Source organism: Chanodichthys erythropterus, chromosome 3 (assembly GCF_024489055.1).
Source record: "Chanodichthys erythropterus isolate Z2021 chromosome 3, ASM2448905v1, whole genome shotgun sequence".
NCBI classification, from domain to species: Eukaryota; Metazoa; Chordata; class Actinopteri; order Cypriniformes; family Xenocyprididae; genus Chanodichthys; species Chanodichthys erythropterus.
In genome coordinates, this window is record NC_090223.1 from 23,121,774 (window position 1) to 23,142,379 (window position 20,606).

Genomic DNA, 20,606 nt, shown 5'->3' on the forward strand with positions numbered 1-20,606 from the left:
GAAAGGCGGTTGAGTCAACACGCAGCTGTCAGTGGTGAAAAGGTCATTCGATTCTCTCCCTTCTGTTTTACAAATGCACTGTTATCCTGTACATTCAGCACCTCCCTGCTACTTACCTCACAGAACAAGAGAACACACACACAGCATGGTGTTTAATTAATCAGCACTTTGGAAACATCACCCTGTCAAATCCTGACCAGTCACACAGACAGCCGCAGCACCACTAAAGATCCTATTCTGCATTGTAAAATGGCCTTATTCTACATTTTGTAGTCCACTTACACATTTCTTGCACCACAATTTAGTGTTATGCAATCATTTCCTATTGTAAATTTTTATTTAAAAAAAAAAAAAAATCTTGGAAATAAATGAATAATTTCTGGCCCTGTTTGTGTTTTTTTCTCACCAGGTGAAGATGAGGCAGAGTAGGGTGCTGATGAGGATGAGCACCTGGTTGAACATTGCCGAGTGTGTGCGCTGAATCGCTCTGTGCAGGTCATTCTGAAAACAACATGAAGGAGGACAGAAACAGAGAGATAAAAGAAGTCAGAGATGAGAGACAGTGAGACGTTTAATAACGTATAGTGCTATTGTGCTTGTACTTCTGATAAAAAAACAAAACAATCATCAAGAGGTCTGACAAATTTGATAACCACCAAGCTTTCAGCAGCAGAGGACAGATACAATCAGGAAAATAAGGCATAAGGAGAAAGTGAGAAAGAGATGGAGAAGAAAATAAGAGCTTTGTGCTGAAAGTGGATACGCACTGACACAATTTCACTGGAAGAAAGGACAGAAGATAGGCTTCATTTCTTACAATCATGTTCTCAAGAGCGTGTTTGGCCAGCCAGCAGTTCAGGAAAACAGGAATGAACAAGTTTCTGAGGGAGGGCAAAATCACCTGATTGGAGAGAAAAAAAGGCTTAATTTCCTTCAATTCAAAGAGTTTTGTGATACAGCTGTGTAACACACAATACAGAGTTTATAGTACTGCTATTTAGGAGCACTAATGCACCTTTGATTCACCTTTAGCTCAATAGCAAAAAAAATTATATATATATATATATATATATATATATATATATATATATATATATATATATATATATATATATATATATATATATATATAATTTGAAATGTCTCAGCGATTTACTGCAGAGCAAGTACTGAACGTAATTAAAAATGTCAATGTCATTTGATGATGGATCTGGTGAAGCTGTTAGTGATCATAATATTGATTTTGAAGATTGTGAAAATTATATTTTTGAGAATATGTTTGAGATCGTGAATGGGCTCATATTAGCAATCTCAAACATACTCTCCAAACTATACGAGGACAGTGATGATGGCATAAAACATCTGCTCAAACTGAACCCTTCCAAGCTTGAAAAATGAACAAAATATGCTTTATTTTATTCTTCTGTAATTGTTACTCTGATATAAGAAGATATTTATATCATCGAGACCAGCAGAGATCCATCCGCGTTAGATATAGATTTGGGTCGCTAAAGACCCGAATATGTATGATTGGTGAAACATTCATGCATTTAAGGGTTAAAGTCCCACTGGTACATTTTTACTCACAGTGATCACAAAAGGAACTGCACTGATCATCTCCAGAATGAATGGAATGCGCAACACTTGCTCCCAAACGTTGCCCTGGAAACAAGGACACTTGTGTCAGGGTCAAGAAACACTATTGTCTGTGTGACCTCTTGGATTAACAGATAAATCTCTGCTTTGATTGGGTTTGAACCATTGAAAAACAGCAAGGTTAAAGGTAACCCTCCTCACCCCCTCTTAAATATATGTTTCATTTATTGGATGCAGTTGAGCCTGATGTTCAATTAATGTGTTAAACGTCTGCAATATTTTACAAGCTGAATATATGTTTAGGTATCACCCATGTGGGACTTGCGTGGGTGAAAAAGCCTTGTTGGTTTTGAAAGAAATCATTGCAGAACAAAAAGTGAGAGAGATGTGTTGACGTAGGCTGTATTCATCGCATGGGGATCAAACGAGGAGTAGGAGACTCTATGAGATCCCTTCACTATCAGCGTCTGGAGAACAAACATGCCTTGTGCTTTCTCTCACCACTTAGTCCTTCAAAAACAACTCAACGCAAATGATTGATTGTCACCCGCAAACTCTTCCTCTATCAATCGCTCTCTATCACTGCTGGAAAAAAAACAGGTCAAAACAGCTTAAGGTTGTTAAGCGTGTTTTTGAAACACTGTAGCTTGTGTGTAATGCTCTACCAGCCCTAACCAGGTCGACCAACATGATGAACCTGCTAATGAACCAGTTTGGACCAACTAATGGCCATAAAAACTAGCTATGAACTTCTAGGAACCACACTCAACCAGCTTAGATGGATAGTCCAGAAGGATTCATCCTTTTCTCCATCTCATTTTGTCTGACCTTCTCAAATATACTCTGAGGACTCTAGATCTAATATATTCAATCTAAAAGTCAACGGGACACAATATTAAAAAATATCAGCTCTGCTGCACATGAACATTAATTACACGAGGTAATGTAGTCTGAATGGATTTTCTAAAAGGCAGATGTTAGTAAATGAGTGCTGTCCATAATAGCATTAATGCTCACGTTCGTTTAGTCTCCTGCCGAGCAACCTTTTGGTATTATAATTGAGAGTTGTTGTTTTGTATTAGTAGAGTTTGGTATTACAGAATGCAAGATTATTTTGTGTAATTTCCAATCAAGTTGCAACTTTGTCAAAGTATGCAAAAAAGTGAAGATATTTTAATTGTGTGTACTTAAAATTCTAGCTATTAAATTAGCATTCATTAGCAACGACTCAATTAGCCGTTTTATTCTAAAAAAGATTATGATCACGTACAAATAAAGAAGCACACTTAATAGTTCTACTTAAGAGCATCAAAAAAGCAGTCTAAAGTTCAGCTAATTGCATTTAAAATTGCTCAAATGCAGACATGTTTTCCAACTAAATCAAGCAGGGTTCTTAAAGGATTAGTTCACTTTCAATTGACAATTACCCCAAGCTTTACTCACCCTCAAGCCATCCTAGGTGTTTATGACTTTCTTTTTTTCTGATGAACACAATCAGAGAAATATTAATAAATATCCTGACGCATCTGAATAATAATAATCCTAATAAAGGGCTTCTGAAGTGAAGCGATGTGTTTGTGTAAAAAAATAAAATATCTAGCTTCTGCCAGACCGCCTTCTGTATTTGCCATACAAAGTAAGTGTAAAACTCATGCAGTTCAAAAAGCTTACACTACATCCTACACCTTCCCTATTCAACTTACAGAAAATGTACGATGGAATGCATGTGAATGGAAGCACTTTCTTCAGCTCATACTCATTGGTATTGCTCAATGCCATTATAAAGCTCGGATGCGTCAGGATATTTATTAACCCTTTAAGACCTGAAGGCTTTTTTAGAGTTTTTTTTTCTGAGCGACACACACAAAAGTAAAGACTCATAACTCCAAACTGCAGCAAGGAGAGTCAAAAGGTAGGTATCATTTGATATAACACTTTTTAAATTTTGAGAAAATATAAATAACATTACATGTGGACATTTTCCTGCTGAGAAACGGTTGATAAAAGATATACAATTTTTTAAAATAATTTTTCTTTTTTAAAATATTTGACATGGAATAACTCAGGAATGCAATACGATCGGTGATGCTCTCCTATATGTGTATATATATGCTGCATCTGGTTCAAATTTTGTGGTGATAGCTTAAAGTTTAGTTTAATAAATTGTTATTAATTTTTTCCGCAGCCAGGTGGTGCCAACGGGCGGTATACTCCGGTTTAGAGGCACTTCTCAGCAATCGTTAGGAGTTTTTCAAAACGGTTGGATGCATTAAAAAGATGAGATTATAAGCTTTAAAATGATATCTATTTTGTGTTATTCTACATTGGAAAACAAACATGGATGGGTCCGGGAACATTGGATACACACTGCATCCCGGAAAGATGAGAGACATGTTTTTAGCCAAGTATATTAAATCATTCCGTTAGTAATATCTTGTGAGCAATGCATTATATTATGTTGATTTCATGTTCATTCTAATCGTGAGAATCTGCTTTAAATATTGATGTGCCATTTCCTATGATCTGTGCATTTTTCATGAAGTTATGAGCACGTAAAATCTACATATTTGTATTCAGTAAGCTAGCAGCGGTTGTGCTGTTTTTGTTGTAAACGCATATTACTCAGACTCATTAGAGGGTGAAAACAATGCAATATAAACATGTTGGAAGCTTGATATGAAAGTTTAAAGTCTCTGGTTTTGTATGCAAAAATAATTTTTGTGCTACCTATAAGGATTCAGTTTTTATTGGCTCTTAAAAAGAGACACGCAAATGGGAGCGCCGGCGCTCCATCCAGTCTTAAAAGGTTAATATAACTCCAACTGTGTTCATCAGAAAGAACAAAGTCATATGCACCTAGGATGGCTTGAAGGTGAGTAAAGCTTGGGGTAATGTTCATTTGAAAGTGAACTAATCCTTTAAAAGCTAAAATGTAGCTAGCATTGTAGTGAATGGGAATCTGACAGATACAGTAGTTCTCTCCAGGTATTACAGACCTCTTTGAAGCTACAAGGGCCTCATAGTGTACTAGTGATAAAACCTTGAGCACATGGACTGTTTGACTCACCTTGTAGCTGAGATACACCAACAACATTGTCTCTGAAAAACTGATGAATGCAACAAGCACCTGGAGAGAGGAGAAAACAGACAAACAGAAAGACAAAAAGAGACAGAGATGAGAGGGAGAAGCAGAGGCTGTGTAGGAAGAAACAGCAGGAGCAGTGAGTTTCACACCGTCTGAGAATAAATGGCCAAACTGTGGGAAACACAACAATGGAAAATGTGTCTGTGTGTGCCTTTCAACCATAGGCTGTTGTATGTATCTTGGATTGATTTTTTAATAAAGCTAACAGACTTTTGCTATATGAAGGTCATATTAAAACTTCTTGGAAAATTTCACTATTTATTTCTGCTACTATTATTAACAGAGATTGGTAAAACTTTACAATAAGGTTTCATTTGTTATCATTAGTTAAATCAATATCAGTTGTTCTGTCATAAAACTCTAGATGGCGCAGGCTGACAGGTACTTAACTCAATTTGCCTGCAATCTCATCATTCTCTATAGGGCACATCTGATTGGTTCCAGCTGTATCAGTAGCCAATGAGCTCGCTGTCAGCATTTGCTGTAGCAGCTGCAGCATGCTTTCAGAAACCCTCCCTCTTCCCCAGCTCCACCTGTATAGATCTGCTACGGTAATTCATGTATGCTATATTGAACAGCAGCGTGTCGTGTATGTATTGGCAGTAGCAAGATCAGAAATATTTGTTAGTTCCTGTGATTAATACAGTAACAGTAGTTGGACTATGAACTAACATGAATATTTTCATTAACTAACATTAACAAAGGTTAATAAATGATGTAAAACTATATTGCTCATTGTTATTTCATATTAGTAAACTATGTTAACAAAAGAGACCTTATTGTAAAGCATTACCATTATTTTTTTGTTTTACTTTTTTATTAAGTTTTAATCTTAAAATATTAAAATTAAAATCTATAAAAACAATGATAAAACAAATGATCTAAATAAAAAGTATAACAGATTGTTATATTAAGGTCGTATTAAAAAATCTTAGAAAATGCCTTGGAAACTTTTCATCATTTATTTATGCAACTATTATTTACATATTTTATGGTTTTACCATTTTTAAGTGTTAAAATATTAAAATGTATCAGGAAAATATTCTATTTTTAAAACAATGACAAAACAAATGATCTAAAGGAAGAGTTAAATAATGATATTTATTATGATTTTAATAAAATTTTGCAAAAATTACATTATTGAAATTGAGTCGAAATATGTGCAATTATTATTTAATAGTATTTGGGAAACATAAAATGCTAGCTATGAAATTAGCATTAGCAGTCATCACACTTTTATTCCAACAAAAATGTAATTTCCACCATTGTGATTTCTAAGAAAACATTAATTGTGATTTGTGATTTGAGGGAAAAAAAAAAAAAAAAAATGATGACAGAATTCTTCAGTGATACGTCTAAAATCATGAGAGCCTAAAAAGGTTTTACTTTTTAAAATCTCACAAATGACAAAAGTGCCTGTAGAAGAAACACCTGTGTATGTGTATGTGTGTTAATGCATTTATTCTGACCTGAAGAGCCCAGAGTGGTAGAGGCCTGTTCACCCAAATAATGAGGGACCTGATGACAGGAAGCCATTATTATGACAAAATGAGATAAAGAATGAAAGGAAAATTACAAATTAGAGACGCTCAAATCAAGAAGCGGGCCCATAACTGAACACTTTTCCCCTCACATGTCAAACAAACACACCAATTTCAGAATCTAATCCATTTACAATGCCTGAGCAATAAACAGATTCAAATGAACATTTTTGTTACGAATGAAGAAATCAAAGCTGTGTGGTGTGAATTCTGCATTAAAGTAATGAGCACAGTGGCATCGTGTCAGACACACACCATTAAACGCTCACAGAATGCTACCAGAATTTTTGATGCTTAATAAATGGCAAAAACCAGACTGCCTTGTTAAACAGGTCACGGAGATTCCTTGTGCAGTGTCCTGAAGTCAATAAATCAATTTTACTGCTGGCATGAGACAAAACTGCCTAACTGTACACAACAATACATTTCCAGCAAAAAGTAATTTGAATCACAGCCAGTCAGAACATGATGGATATTTAATATACTGTTCAATTACAAAGGGTGGGATTTTAGACCAATCAGATTTGATTGTGGGTGGGGCTACACAGCACAACATTACAGAAATAGGAAACCACCACTTGTTGCAGTGGTTAAAACATTCTGTTTGTGTTTGTTGTCACAAAGCAGCTATATCCTTGTTAAAAAGAAGTACATACCTTTAAAAGTGTACTTATGGAAATATTATACTTTAAAAGAATATACTAAAGTGTGAATGAAATGTAATGTTTTAAAACACTTAACTGCATGTTATTTATATTTAAATGAAAATGCATTATAGTATAAATTTGTATAAATGCAAATGACCGTTCTCAAAGACCCGCCCCATTTAATAACTGTTGCTACGTCCGATAAGCCAGGCCGCTCTCACGCCACACTTCATGTTTTCACGCAGTGAAAAATACATCTCGGCGCAAAGTGGACACCAACAACACGCCGACAGATAAGACAGAGCAGGTTACTTTTGATATGAAACAAATATGAAACTAATTTTCAAATTTTGTCATTTTTAAAGAAATTTAAACAATAAATACTGTTTCGTGGCTCTTTAATGTATCGTGACAGATCACTGTAGCGCCTCAGTACAAGCGGCTCGTGGACCGATCATCTCTTCCTACTACTTAATTTATAACATCAAATAAACATGAATGAACATCAGAAGGAATGTTGTTTCAACCACGGAAAGATGTCAGTAGACACCATTTTCAAGATCAAGTCCACCAACGTAAACCTACTAACTCCCCTGACTGCTTTGTCGGACAAAATGGCGGATTTGGCGTTATGATTGGATAGATCGCCTGTCAATCAAACTCCTGGGCGAAGGGTCAATTAGCTGAAGTTTAGAGTGCTAGTAGGACTTACATCTTTATATGTAATTTCATAATTCTTTTGTCTTTGAAATAAATAAAAACATTAGCTCCAAACCACTGATTTGAAACAAAAGATTCGTAAAGCTTCGAAGCTTCATGAAGCAGTGTTTTGAAATCGCCAATAACTAGATGTTGTTGAATAAAGTCATTATTTTGGCGATCCATCGGATTTTATGAAAAATATCTTAATTTGTGTTCTGAAGATGAACAAAGGTCTTATAGGTGTGGAACGACATGAGGGTGAATAATTAATGACAGATTTTTTCATTTCTGGGTAAACTAAACCTTTAAGTGTGTTAAGAAACATTAAGTGGCCTTTTATTTCATTAATATTGAATTATCTGCAAGTACAGTTTTTTAAAAATATATTTTTTAGAATTTGAAGTGCAAATTCAAAGCACACTTCTTTTTCACAAGGTTATATTAAGCCTAATAAGAAATATCAGAAGAGATGAAATGCAAAGTTCTTTGTACCTGATAAACATATTCAAAAGACGAGATTCACATACATTAAATTTGTATTGAGTTTTCTTCAGATTTTCCCTATTAAAATGGCCGCCGTATGTCTGTGTCACCATCTTCATTTCTCACGCCAGAGTCAAGAGCCTGGATACTTACCAGTCGAAATGGCTTCTGTTGTGGGCAGAGGCATTCTGTCTGAGACAGCCAGGACTGCAGGGGAAGCAGAACACACACAGATAAGAGTTGCAACTGCTTGGATTTATTCATGGACTATCCAAAGGCACTTCAGTCTTCTCTAGATCGCACTTTCCCTTCGTCCACCCACACTCTCTCTCCAACACTACATGAACTCTTTTCTGAACTGAAAATAGAATCCATGGTTTTCACTTTTGACCATCATTCTCCTTTTCTGTCGTTCACTTGCATCTCTTTGGCGTGAGCTTCTCCCTATGCTGTTCTTCTGCACTTTGGCAGAAAATGTGTTTTTCATTTTTCTCATTTACACAGACTCTGACCTGTTTCTTCATCTATGCCTGTCTTTCTTCTTCACACTTCCAGTGAAAGTTGGTGATTTCCAGTACCCTGTGGTGATGCGACAAAGTTCAATTTTATGCAGATGAGGAGTGATGTAATGCAGTGACTCCCAATAGAAATGCAGACAGCCATATGACTGATACAGATGGATACTGCAGTCAAGCAGGATAGCCTACAAGCTATTAAACACTACCTTAAAGATAGACACTTTATTGCCAAAAGTTTGCCTGCCTTAACATGCACATGAACTTAATCCCATTCTTAATCCGTAGGGTTTAATATGGAGTTTGCCCACCCTTTGCAGCTATAGCAGCCTCAAATCTTCTGGGAAGGCTTTCCACAAGGTTTAGGAGTGCATTTATGGGAATTTTTGACCATTCTTCTAGAAGCGCATTTGTAAGGTCAGGCAGTGATGTTGGCGAGAAGGCCTGGCTTGCAGTCTCCGCTCTAATTCATCCCAAATGTGTTCTATTGGGTTGAGGTCAGGAAAAGTTCCTCCACACCAAACTCGCTCATCCATGTGTTTATGGACCTTGCTTTGTGCACTGGTGCGTAGTCATGTTGGAACAGGAAGGGGCCATCCCCAAACTGTTTCCACAAAGTTGGGAGCATGAAATTGTCCAAAATGGTATGCTGAAGCATTAGGAGTTCCTTTCAGTGGAACTAAGGGTCCAAGCCCAACCCCTGAAAAACAACCCCACAACATATTCCCCCCTCCACCAAACATTACACTTGGCACAATGCATTCAGGGAAGTACCGTTCTCCTGGCAACTGCCAAACCCAGACTTGTCCATCGGATTGCCAGACAGAGAAGCGTGATTCGCTACTCCAGAAAACATGTCCAGTTTCAGCGTGCTTTACACCACTGCATCTGACACTTTGCATTGCATTTGGTGATGTGAGGCTTGGATGCAGCTGCTCAGCCATGGAAACCCATTCCATGAAGCTCTCTATGCACTGTTCTTGAGCTAATTTGAAGGCCACACAAAGTTTGGATGTCTGTAGCTATTGACTCTGCAGAAAGTTGGCGACTTCTGCACACTGTGTGCCTCCGCATGTGCACAGTGCATGGCTGAGTTGCTGTTGTTCCCAATTGCTTCCACTTTGTTATGATACCACAAACAGTTGACCGTGAAATATTTAGTAGTGAGGAAATTTCACGAATGGACTTATTGCACTTGGAGGGGTGTCCCAATACTTTTGGCAATATAGTGTAGATAAAGACAGTTAGCAATTTAGTCACTCAAGATTGTTATATTCCTGTGCTGTTGGTTGTAAGAAGGTGTTCCTGCTCGACCGCTGTATCTAAATATATCAGGAGAATTGCATCAGTGTTCATTAAGTTCAATTCTACTCTAACTTTGCTGGAATGCAAACAAACAATTGCTGTTCCTAGAGAAACTTTAGACTATAAACTCTGGCTGAGCCTGACATTAGCATGTCGTTAAGCTAATCATTTCAAACCTCAAACTATAACAAAAACCTCTAACACAAATATAGGGTGAAATTATCAATATTATATTAGCTAGAGATATTTTAAATTGATTTAGCAACTTAAGTGGTGTTTATAATGACATTTCCCTTGATTGCAACCGCCATTTTGAATAAAATGTTTCACTGAAAGTGTCGCTATGCATTCTGGGATTGGCCTTGCTTTGAGGGATACATGCAATGTTGCCTTCAACAATTGAACAGTGCATTCTGTGATTGTTTCTCCACAGAGGATACATGCAACATTGTCTTAAGGAATGGTCACATTTACTGCTGTTCGGTGAAATTTCTTGGGTGCAAAGTCATTCCAATAGAACATAAAATTTTAATTGTACATAAGACATTTATATAACTTTTCAAATATATAATTATGTTTATACTCCAATTTGTTGCTGAAATATTTTATGGTGGCTTAATTGATTGAATTTAATTATAAAATTGACAGAATTTCAAAGATCAGACTTTGTTTCATAGGAAAATTAATAAATCACAAAGCTTAGCAATTGTGATTATTGGATGTGAGGCACGCTACAAATAAAGTTTAGTGATGTTTTGCTCATGCATCAACTGAAAACAGCATAGACTAAAAGATCTTGTTTCATCCAAATGAAGATGGATTAAGAATGGTAAATCAATATTGTCAACCCAGCTCTAGACACTGCTGACTATGTTTAGCTAACTGATGTACTGTAGCTTATCCACGCCACTGGAGAAGTGCTAATTAAACGACACTGTTTCGGCCCACCAAAACTGTTTCAGCTAAAACCAAAAATTATTTTTTGTCCGAATATTTCTGATTGCCAAACTTTCGCTGCATCACTAATAATTTTTTTGCAAATGAAATTCAGGGTAAATTTTTAATGTTACGCATCTTTAGAATATGGCAAAAACAAGATAAAGAGATCTTAAAGGGACACCGGTCACAAATTAGAAGTCTAAAACAAGAAATTTTAGAGAGAAATGTCAGAGGATTTTGATGTACGAGAAGAAGAGCTTGAGTTTGTCAAGTCGACTTGTGCAGTATGCGTACGGTCGTCTGGCGGAAGCAAGTTATTATAGTTTTTAAAGTTTTAATATGTATATTTTTCTTAGAAATACCCATAGCTTCATTTCAGAAGACCTATATTAACCCCCTTCTATCTGTATGGATTATTTTATGACGATGGATGGATGGATGCATTTTTTTTTGGCTTCAAAACGCCTCCCCTTCACTCTTATTATAAAGCTTGGAAGAGCAAGGATATTTTGAAATATATTTCCGATTGCGTTTGTCTGAAAGAATATAGTCATATACACCTAGGCTGGCTTGAGGGTGAGTAAATCATAGGATAATTTTCATTTTTGGGTGAACTATCTCTTTAACAGGCTGAATAACTTTGCTGTCTAACGAAAAACAGCTTTCACGTTGAGTAAAATATCCTCAGAGCTTATATCCTCAGTCCCATTTGGCCGTGTCTCACCAGTCTCTCTCCTCTCGTGGGTCGTCCAGCAGGACTCGTACGATGTAGAGCAGGCAGCTCACAACCTTCAGGAAGAAGTTGAAGAGTCGCACTCTCAAACCTGCACACAAAAGCGTGAGGCCGTCACCAATAAGAGTTACAAAGAGCTTCACAAACAACAGACACATGAAGCCGAGTACTCACGGACAGGACACAACAGCTAGAGGACTGCACATCAAACGGCCAGAAAACAAATACAAGACCAACCAATTACCCAGCACCAGCTCCACAGAGCCACTCACAGGGGTCAACAGAACTGCACGTGAAAGCAAAAACAAACTATCACCTCACAGGACAAGAAAAGCCACAATTAGAGCCGCCCCTCGGTCTGGCCGAGAACTCACTGGATCTTTGGTTTTTGATGAAGAACAGCTTCAGACGTTCCTTGAAAGTGTTTTCATTCACATAGAACTCTACCTGCACTCTAAAAGGAATCATGATGTTTGGATGGAGATGGAGAGGAAGGGGGGAGGACAGATAACGATGACATGTATGAGAGAGGAGGCAAGAAAGTTAGACTTATTGCCATTGCGGTAATAATAAAAAGCAATCAATTGAGAGCTGGAAAGTGCTGTTGCTATATAAAACTCTAATAGCTTTAGAAGGAAATGATGGTGCTTTTTGTGTGCAAGGAGGCTCTGGTTGACCTCGCTATCTGCGCTGACTTAATCCAGAATTATAAATGACTCCCACAGCGAGGGCGAACGCAACAGGAGGAGCCATAACTCTGCTGCTTTTCGTTCCAGTCCACACTCTGCTACAAACAGTGATCTGGAACCGACCGTAGAGCTCATGTTCAACCCGATGCCTGTCCAGCATCTGCAGCGGCAAGATGCCAATAACCAAAGGCAATCGTTTCCAAACAAGAACTGAAATGTGTATACTTGCACAAATGATCACTAAGATGGTTTAAAAACAGAAATGGGAAGCTACTGTGTTTGGTAAAGCACTTAAATTGTCTCCTCAGTAAAAATGTTTGTTGTTTGAGCTGTCAAAATCAGTCTGTTCAGAGCATTTACATTTATTCATTCAGCGGATGCTTTTATCCAAAGTGACTTACAATTGAGGGACGTAGCAAGTGATTCATCTTAAAGAAGCAATACACACGAGAAGTGCTAGTAATACAAAATTTCAGCCTTTGTTCAGGATAGTACATGCTAGAACAGGGAGGGATTAAGAATTAGTGAGAGAATAGACAAAAGAATAGATCAAGCTTTTTTTCAGCAGGATGTAGTTAAGTGCTGATGGAAGAGATGAGTTTTCAGCTGTTTCTTGAATATTGTCAAGGGATTCGGCTTTCTGGATAGGTTGGTTGAAAATATCATCCCACCAGCAAGGACAGAGAATGAAAATGTCCTTGAGAGTGATTTTGTGCCTCTTTGTTTTGTGCCACTCTGTAATATTGAGCATTTATGCATTTGAAACACCCAAGATTAAATTATACTTAATCTTCAGAAACTTAATTCTCAGTTAATGATGAAACTGATTAAGAAAAAAAATCAGATTATTATTATTTTTTTTAATTAAACTACATTAATGTTTACATATTTGGCAGATACTTTTATTTTATTTATGAATTGCACTGAATTTAAGGAATAATTATGGAACCGAACCCTTGACTTTGTCATCGCTGGTGCCATGTTCTACTGTTTGAGATATAGAAACCAATTAATGCTGATATGCCAATGTTGACTTATTTGTTCCATTGCTTGTTTGGTATATGGGCTAACATTAAAATAACTTCTTGTTAAAAAAAAATCTTTCATTCAATTAATTTAAAATTTTATACTGTATACACTGTAGAAAGTAACGCGCTATATCTACTTTGGCAACAAATTACAAGCAATATTATTAATTAAATTCAACAAATAGAATTGAGTTAGAATTAATCAAATTAATTCCTTAAATGTCAACCATTTAAAATGACTAAAATGTAAGTGAAATTTAAACAAAAATATCTGAATAACAGACAAACGTCAAAGATGAATTAAGAACTCTTTATTTTGTATTGCCAACATTGAAGACACCTGATGATAACAAGCAGAATCACTGAAGGAAAGAGAAACACAAGAATTAAAAGAGGTTTAGATGTTGATTTTATTGAAAATGTTTGGTCGCCATTATGATAATCGGTGTTTCATTTAGTTGGGCAGTTTGACTCTTTGCTTTTTTATGTCAGTTTGGGGTTTTTGTAATGGTGTTTGCTAATTTTACACATTTTAAATGGTTGACTTTTAATGACTCATTTGATTAATTCTAACTAAATTCTTATATGTTGAATTTAATTAATAACATTGCTTGAGTAGTTTGATTGAGTAGATAGAGCGTATTACTTTTTCAGTGTATGGAAAAAAACGGCAAACTAAATTAAATGATGTAAACCATAATTCAACTGACAGTCTGCTTACAATCCAAAGGCTAAAACACCTCAGGTTTTGAAATGAAATGCCAGGATCAGTCACCCAGGATGATTGTAGATGGCAAATTTGATACATGGTAAATTAAATGCACCTCAAACGTTCCATATCCCACCTTGGAATTCATGCATGGGCACAAATGGAAAATAAGAGTGTTTTAGTTTGGTAATTATGTCCCAAAGAAAAAAAAATATTAAATTAAATTCAAATAGCTTTATTGAAAAGTACATATTTTACTGCTAAAGCCTTAAAACAACAAGTGAAATGGACTATCGTAAAACAGACAAATGTAGGATGGCTGGGGACTTGAATCTGTCTGCTGGTTGTTATTTGGATCATTTGTGAAGTCCAGCATATGTCACCAGAGAAAAGATTGAGATATGACATATTAAGAATTATGAGGTAAAATAAATTAAAACTTCCTTCATTCTAGGCGACACATTTCTATGTTATGAAAATATTCACATATTGGAATGCACAGGTTAGACAATGCAAACTTAGAACAGCCTTCTATATGTGGCATTTTGACTTCTTATGGTTATATATATATTTAAAATGTTTTTTAAAGTTGCAGTCCGTAAGTTTTGCCTCTTTGTCACCATCTCTATTTGAAATCTACAATTGCAGTTATTTGTGGAATTATTATCGTTACATGGGTTGTGCAATGGCGTGGCTTCTCAGCCTAGATGAATCTAATGTTTTGAGGAGAATGTGTGGCTGTCAGTCTACACTGGTGTGGATACTGTACTTCGGAATCACAGATCGTAGTCTTGGAAGTATGACCAAAATAAGAATTTTCACTGGAAAATGTCATCTGAACAAGAAACAATTTTTTTTTTATTCTGACCAACAGAGAAAAATAAAGCATTACAATAAATCGCGCTGCCAATGATGATTAAATCTAATGATCGCTTAGCTCATATTACATCAAACTGTGCAAATTATTATTGTTATACTTTGTTCTCAAATTGTTAATGTTAACAACATCAGCATTGCGTGACTCTGTGTATTTAGTGTGTATTAGCGTTAACTGTAGATTTCAATTTCTATACAGCCTAATTGCTAACGTTAATTTGTCATACCATACAATCTGCCATCAAAATGATAAGTTTAAAGGTGCCCTAGATTCAAAAATTGAATTTACCTCAGCATAGTTGAATAACAAGAGTTCAGTACATGGAAACGACATACAGTGAGTCTCAAACTCCATTGTTTCCTCCTTCTCGTTTGTTTAAAAGACCTCTGAAGAACAGGCGAATCTCAACATAACACTGACTGTTACGTAACAGTCGGGATCATTAATATGTACGCCCCCAATATTTGCATATGTCAGCTCATGTTCAAGGCATTACACAAGGGCAGCCAGTATTAACGTCTGGATCTGTGCACAGCTGAATCATCAGACTAGGTAAGCAAGCAAGAACAATAGCGAAAAATGGAAGATGGAGCAATAATAACTGACATGATCCATGATGATATGATATTTTTAGTGATGTTTGTAAATTGTCTTTCTAAATGTTTCGTTAGCATGTTGCTAATGTACTGTTAAATGTGGTTAAAGTTACCATCGTTTCTTACTGTATTCATGGAGACAAGACTGTCGTTATTTTCATTTTTTAAACACTTAATATGTATAATTCATAAACACAACTTCATTCGTTATAAATCTCTCCAACAGTGTTTAATGTTAGCTTTAGCCACTATCAAACTCATTCAGAATCAAATGTAAACATCCAAATAAATACAATACTTACGCGATTAGACATGTTGCATGATGAACACTTTGTAAAGATCCATTCTAAGGGTTTATATTAGCTGTGTGAACTTTTTTTATGTTGTTTAAGGCAAGTGCGAGCTCATGGGGCGTGGAGCACGAGAATTAAAGGGCCGCATACCCTAAATTGGCGCATTTATAATGATGCCCCAAAATAGGCAGTTAAAAAATTAATAAAAAAAAACAAACTATGGGGTATTTTGAGCTGAAACTTCACAGACACATTCACTTCACAGACACTAAGGAGAAACCTTAGACTTATATTACATCTTTTATAAACATGTTCTTCGTCATCTTTAATTATCTCAGCTGCTGTGAGAAAAGGCTATAAATGATCTGCTACAAGCAGCATGTTCCTCATGCGATACAGCCTTCTAGCTGGGACTCCTTCTTTATGTAAACAGACGTGACGTAATAATGCAAAGAAGAACGGCTGCATGCTCCAATTTTCTGTGGAAACCCACCAGTACCACTCGAATTAGAAAACATTATTACAAGGTAAGGAGATAGTTTTGAACACTGGCTGGTTATGTACTTGCTCAAAAAAAAAGAAAAAAGTTATAGACTGCAGCTTTAAGGCTGCTGCACTTTCTTTCAGTGTATATATTGTGAACGTGATTCCAATTCATTTATAGACACTGAAGGAAGAGTCAATACGATCGTCTGTGGTTATTGACATCACACCACAGTAGCTGTCCACACACATTAAGTTGTAAATAACAGTATTGTTCCTCACTAAGGTCACTCATGGAAGAATGTCACACACATTGAGTTCATTGTACTCTGGCATGTTTCCAGTCCTGTTTTAATCAGTTTTCCTGGGCTCCAACTATCCAGGGACTCATAAAGTGGCATTAGCCACAGACCAGATCAGTGTGAGCCAGACCACTCCAGTCTTTTTAAAGACTTCCTCTCAGATCTCTGGAGCCAGCCTCATTTCCACAGAGCTCTACGTAATTGGACGGAAGCACAGAGGGAAGCATAATATCCGGTGAGTCATGTCATAACACTGGGAATAAAGAGCGAGAATGTGGTCTGTCTGTCTCTCGTACTCGTATGTCATGGAAAAGATAATGTGAATTCACAGTCCGGGAAAGGGGTCCCGGACCCCACGTGGTGGTCGACCCTAACGTATCCTCTCCTCACAGCGAGAACCCCATCCGACCATGCTGTGTGTTGCTATGGCGACAGAGAGCACCTCCGGGTTTCCTAATACATACGCACACACGCACACATCTAGTTGTAAAAATCAAGTTTTGTGGCCGTGGAGGCAACGGTGTGTGCACACAATCTTAACTACTGTAAGTGCAGTGATTGTTGTGAGAAAATCAGCATCACATCAATATGTGTGCCCAAAAACACTCTCTTGAAGCACAACATATCATCATTTTGTCCAGTGTGAGGATCACCTTAACAATACTTCATCGTTGTGTCTGTGTGTTGGGTAAGAGAATATTTATGTAAGCATGATTAATACCTAGAGAAGAAGATTACAGGATTTATGCTCTCGAAAACACATCCAGGTCAAAGCAAAATCAAAAGAAAGATAAAAAATATATATATATATATTTTGCATTAGATTACTCTGTAATACTATATTTGAATATATAAATTATATTTTAGGATCATTAAAATTGTTGCAATGTGACTCTTTTAATCACAATTATCATCAGTTTCATTTTCATCAATTTCATGATCACAATGCACAATGTTTCTTTTTTCTCATCGATGCGTACGGCCGACTGCCAGAAGCTAGTTATTATAGTTAAATATGGAATTATTATTATTATTTATTTTTTTACAAAAACCCATCGTTTCACTTCAGAAGGCCTTTATTAACCCACCGGAGCCATCGTACTTTTACGATGTATGGATGCACTTTTTTTCAGGACCCCCATTCACTGCCATTATAAAGCTGGGAAAAGCCAGGATATTTTTTAATATATCTCTGATTATGTTCTTCTACAAGAAGATACAGTCATATACACCTTGGATTGCTTGAAGGTGGATAAATAATGGGCTAATTTTCATTTTTGGGTGAACTAACCCATTAAATTTTAAAGTATCATTTGAATGCTCAGATAAGATGATGTTAAATTTCCTCGCTTTCATCCTCATGCACTAACTCGTTGGCTAAACTAAACAGCCAATCAGAGTTCTCTCTCTCACTACAACCCGACTCCGATTTAACATGCTGCATCGGTCCTAAAACCCCAGACTGAATCCAACTAGAGCCAACGGTGCAGAACACACAGAAAAACCTAAGCTGTCCAATGCTCAAAAACAGCCTGACATTGCCCGAAGGCCGACTGTTGGCTTGTTGCGTCCCGGCCTTAACTCCACTCTTAGACATTAGGCACTTTTCCACCATCCTGAGTTCAGTTTTATTTCCACTTGAGCTTGGTTCGGCATAATATTTGAGCAAAGTTAATGCAAGTTAACTGTTATCAGCCCCAAAGTGGAAAATGTAACCATATCTGTACCAGTTGGGCCAGATTATCATGGAGTGGAACGGTTGAGCAATGAGAACAGTTTAGCCTGACAGTAGAAAAGCAGCTATACACTTACAAACTTCCATTAACTCTCTTTCCCTCAGGGGAAATCTCCGCCACCATCTTGATGTGCATTTAACTTTTGTCAAGTGGATGAGAAAAGTTTATTTGGACAGAACCTTGTCCCCTTGATTTTGACTGAGGGAGCAAGTCTATTCTTCAGGCAGATCCATAGACCACAATGCAACATGACTTTGATCTTATGGCGTTCCATTTAAACCAACTGCAATGGTTCTGCCAGTAGTGGGCACTTGTGCAACGTAAGCAATGGCGTACAACGAAGTTGGTGAGGGAAGGCCATTAAAAGTAGACTTAAACATAGCCATAGAGTTAATTTACAAGAATGACAACTGCATTCTACAACCGAATTAACTCCCAAAAAAATCAGGTAGTGACAACCACATTTACAAAAATTGTAGTATGTACGGAACCGAACTGAAGAAATAGTTGTTTAAGGGATCAAATTTCGGTCATCATTTACTCCCCCTCAAGTTGTTCCAATCCTTTATACATTTCTTTGTTCTGATGAACACAAAGGAAGATATTTGGAAGAATGTTTGTAAGCAAGCAGATCTCAGCCCCCATTAACTACCATAGTATTTATTTTCCTATTCTGGTAGCCAATGGGGGGCGAGATCTGTTTGGTTTACTGACATTCGTCCAAATATCCTCTGTGTTCAGCAGAACAAAGAAATGTATACAGGTTTGTAACTACTTGAGAGTGAGTAAATGATGACAGAATTTTCATTTTTGGGTGACCCATCCCGTTAATGATGTATTTAAACATGCATCAGAGATGTGTCTCTCTTCTGTATTTGTGCAGTGCAAGAATACTGCTTTTTCATACACTTCTTTCTCATACCCCTTTGGTATAACATATTCATTGCTAATTAGCTCTTAAGAGTAATTGGACCAAAGACCAGGGAAAGCACAGCAACCATTGAACAAGACTTTTAATGAACCAGTGATCCGGTGCTTAATATAAGGTGATAGACGCTTTATTAAATATACATCAAATCATGTAGTATTTATGGCCATTTCTCTAACAGACCATCCTTCAGGAAAAACACATATTATAGAAATGATTTCTCTCTCTCATTTATTTCAGTTCATCATGTTGTCATTTGTTAGTTTCATCAAAACATCTGGATAGCTGGATACCATGGAACGGATGTGGTTGAACAATATATGATTTAAAATGGCAGATGCTGATGCCATATATCATAAGTAAATTAGGGCTGTCAAATGATTAATCGCGATTAATCTCATACAAAATAAAAGTTTGAGTTTGCCTAATATATGTGGGTGTACTGTGTGTAATTATTATGTATATATAAATACAAACACATTCATGTATATATTTGAGAAATATTTGCAAGTATATGTATTTATTTATATTTTATATAATTTATATTATATATAAATAAAAATATTTTTTACATAAATAACATATTTCTCTTAAATATATACATTAATTTGTGTGTATTTATATATACATAATGATTACACACAGTACACCCACATATATTATGCAAACTCAAACTTTTATTTTGTATACGATTAATCACGATTAATCATTTATTAATAATAATAAATGACACAAAAATGAATCTTCATTGTTTATCCTTTTGATCTTTCATTCAAAAAATTGTGGCTGTAAGAAAAGAGCTAAAACATTGAAAATCCGCATTTCCACTATCAGGTCAATAATTAAGAAGTTCTAATCAACTAAAGATGTTACAAATCTGCCTGGAAGAGGACGTGTGTCTAAATCGTCCTAATGTGAAGTGAGGAGGAAAGTTTGAGTGGAAAAAGACTCTCCAAGGATCACAGCTGGAGAATTGCAGAGATTAGTTGAGTCTTGAGTCTTAGAAAGCTTAAAAAAAAAAAAAGGTCAAACGACACCTACATCACCACAAGTTGTTTGGGAGGGTTTCAAGAAAAATCCTCTGCTTTCATCCAGAAACAATCTCCAGCATATTCAGTTGTCAGACAAGACTGGAACTTCAAATGGGACCGGCTTCTGATGATGGTCAGATAAAAAAAAGAAAAGAAAAAAAAAGAGCTTTTTGGCAGCAAACCCACCAGATGGGCTTGGCGCAAAAGTGGATAAAAAGTACCCCATGCCCACGATTAAATATACTGCTGGATCTTTAATGTTGTGGGCCTATTTTTCTGCTGGAGGTCCTGGACATCTTGCTCAGATACATGGTACTCCCATAACCAG

The 20,606-nt window shown here is 36.4% G+C and overlaps 1 protein-coding gene across 1 annotated transcript in view; it reads right to left on the reverse strand.

The window, feature by feature from the left end:
• Positions 1-20,606, reverse strand: part of kcnt2b (potassium sodium-activated channel subfamily T member 2b) — a 92,785-nt gene that overhangs the window by 36,960 nt on the left and 35,219 nt on the right. Inside the window, exons 2-8 of the mRNA XM_067372140.1 lie at positions 11,981-12,060; positions 11,598-11,697; positions 6,211-6,259; positions 4,664-4,723; positions 1,588-1,662; positions 818-901; positions 407-501 (exon numbers count right to left, since the gene is read on the reverse strand). Coding sequence (XP_067228241.1) covers positions 407-501; positions 818-901; positions 1,588-1,662; positions 4,664-4,723; positions 6,211-6,259; positions 11,598-11,697; positions 11,981-12,060 — 543 coding nt within the window. The remainder of the gene's footprint in view (positions 1-406; positions 502-817; positions 902-1,587; positions 1,663-4,663; positions 4,724-6,210; positions 6,260-11,597; positions 11,698-11,980; positions 12,061-20,606) is intronic.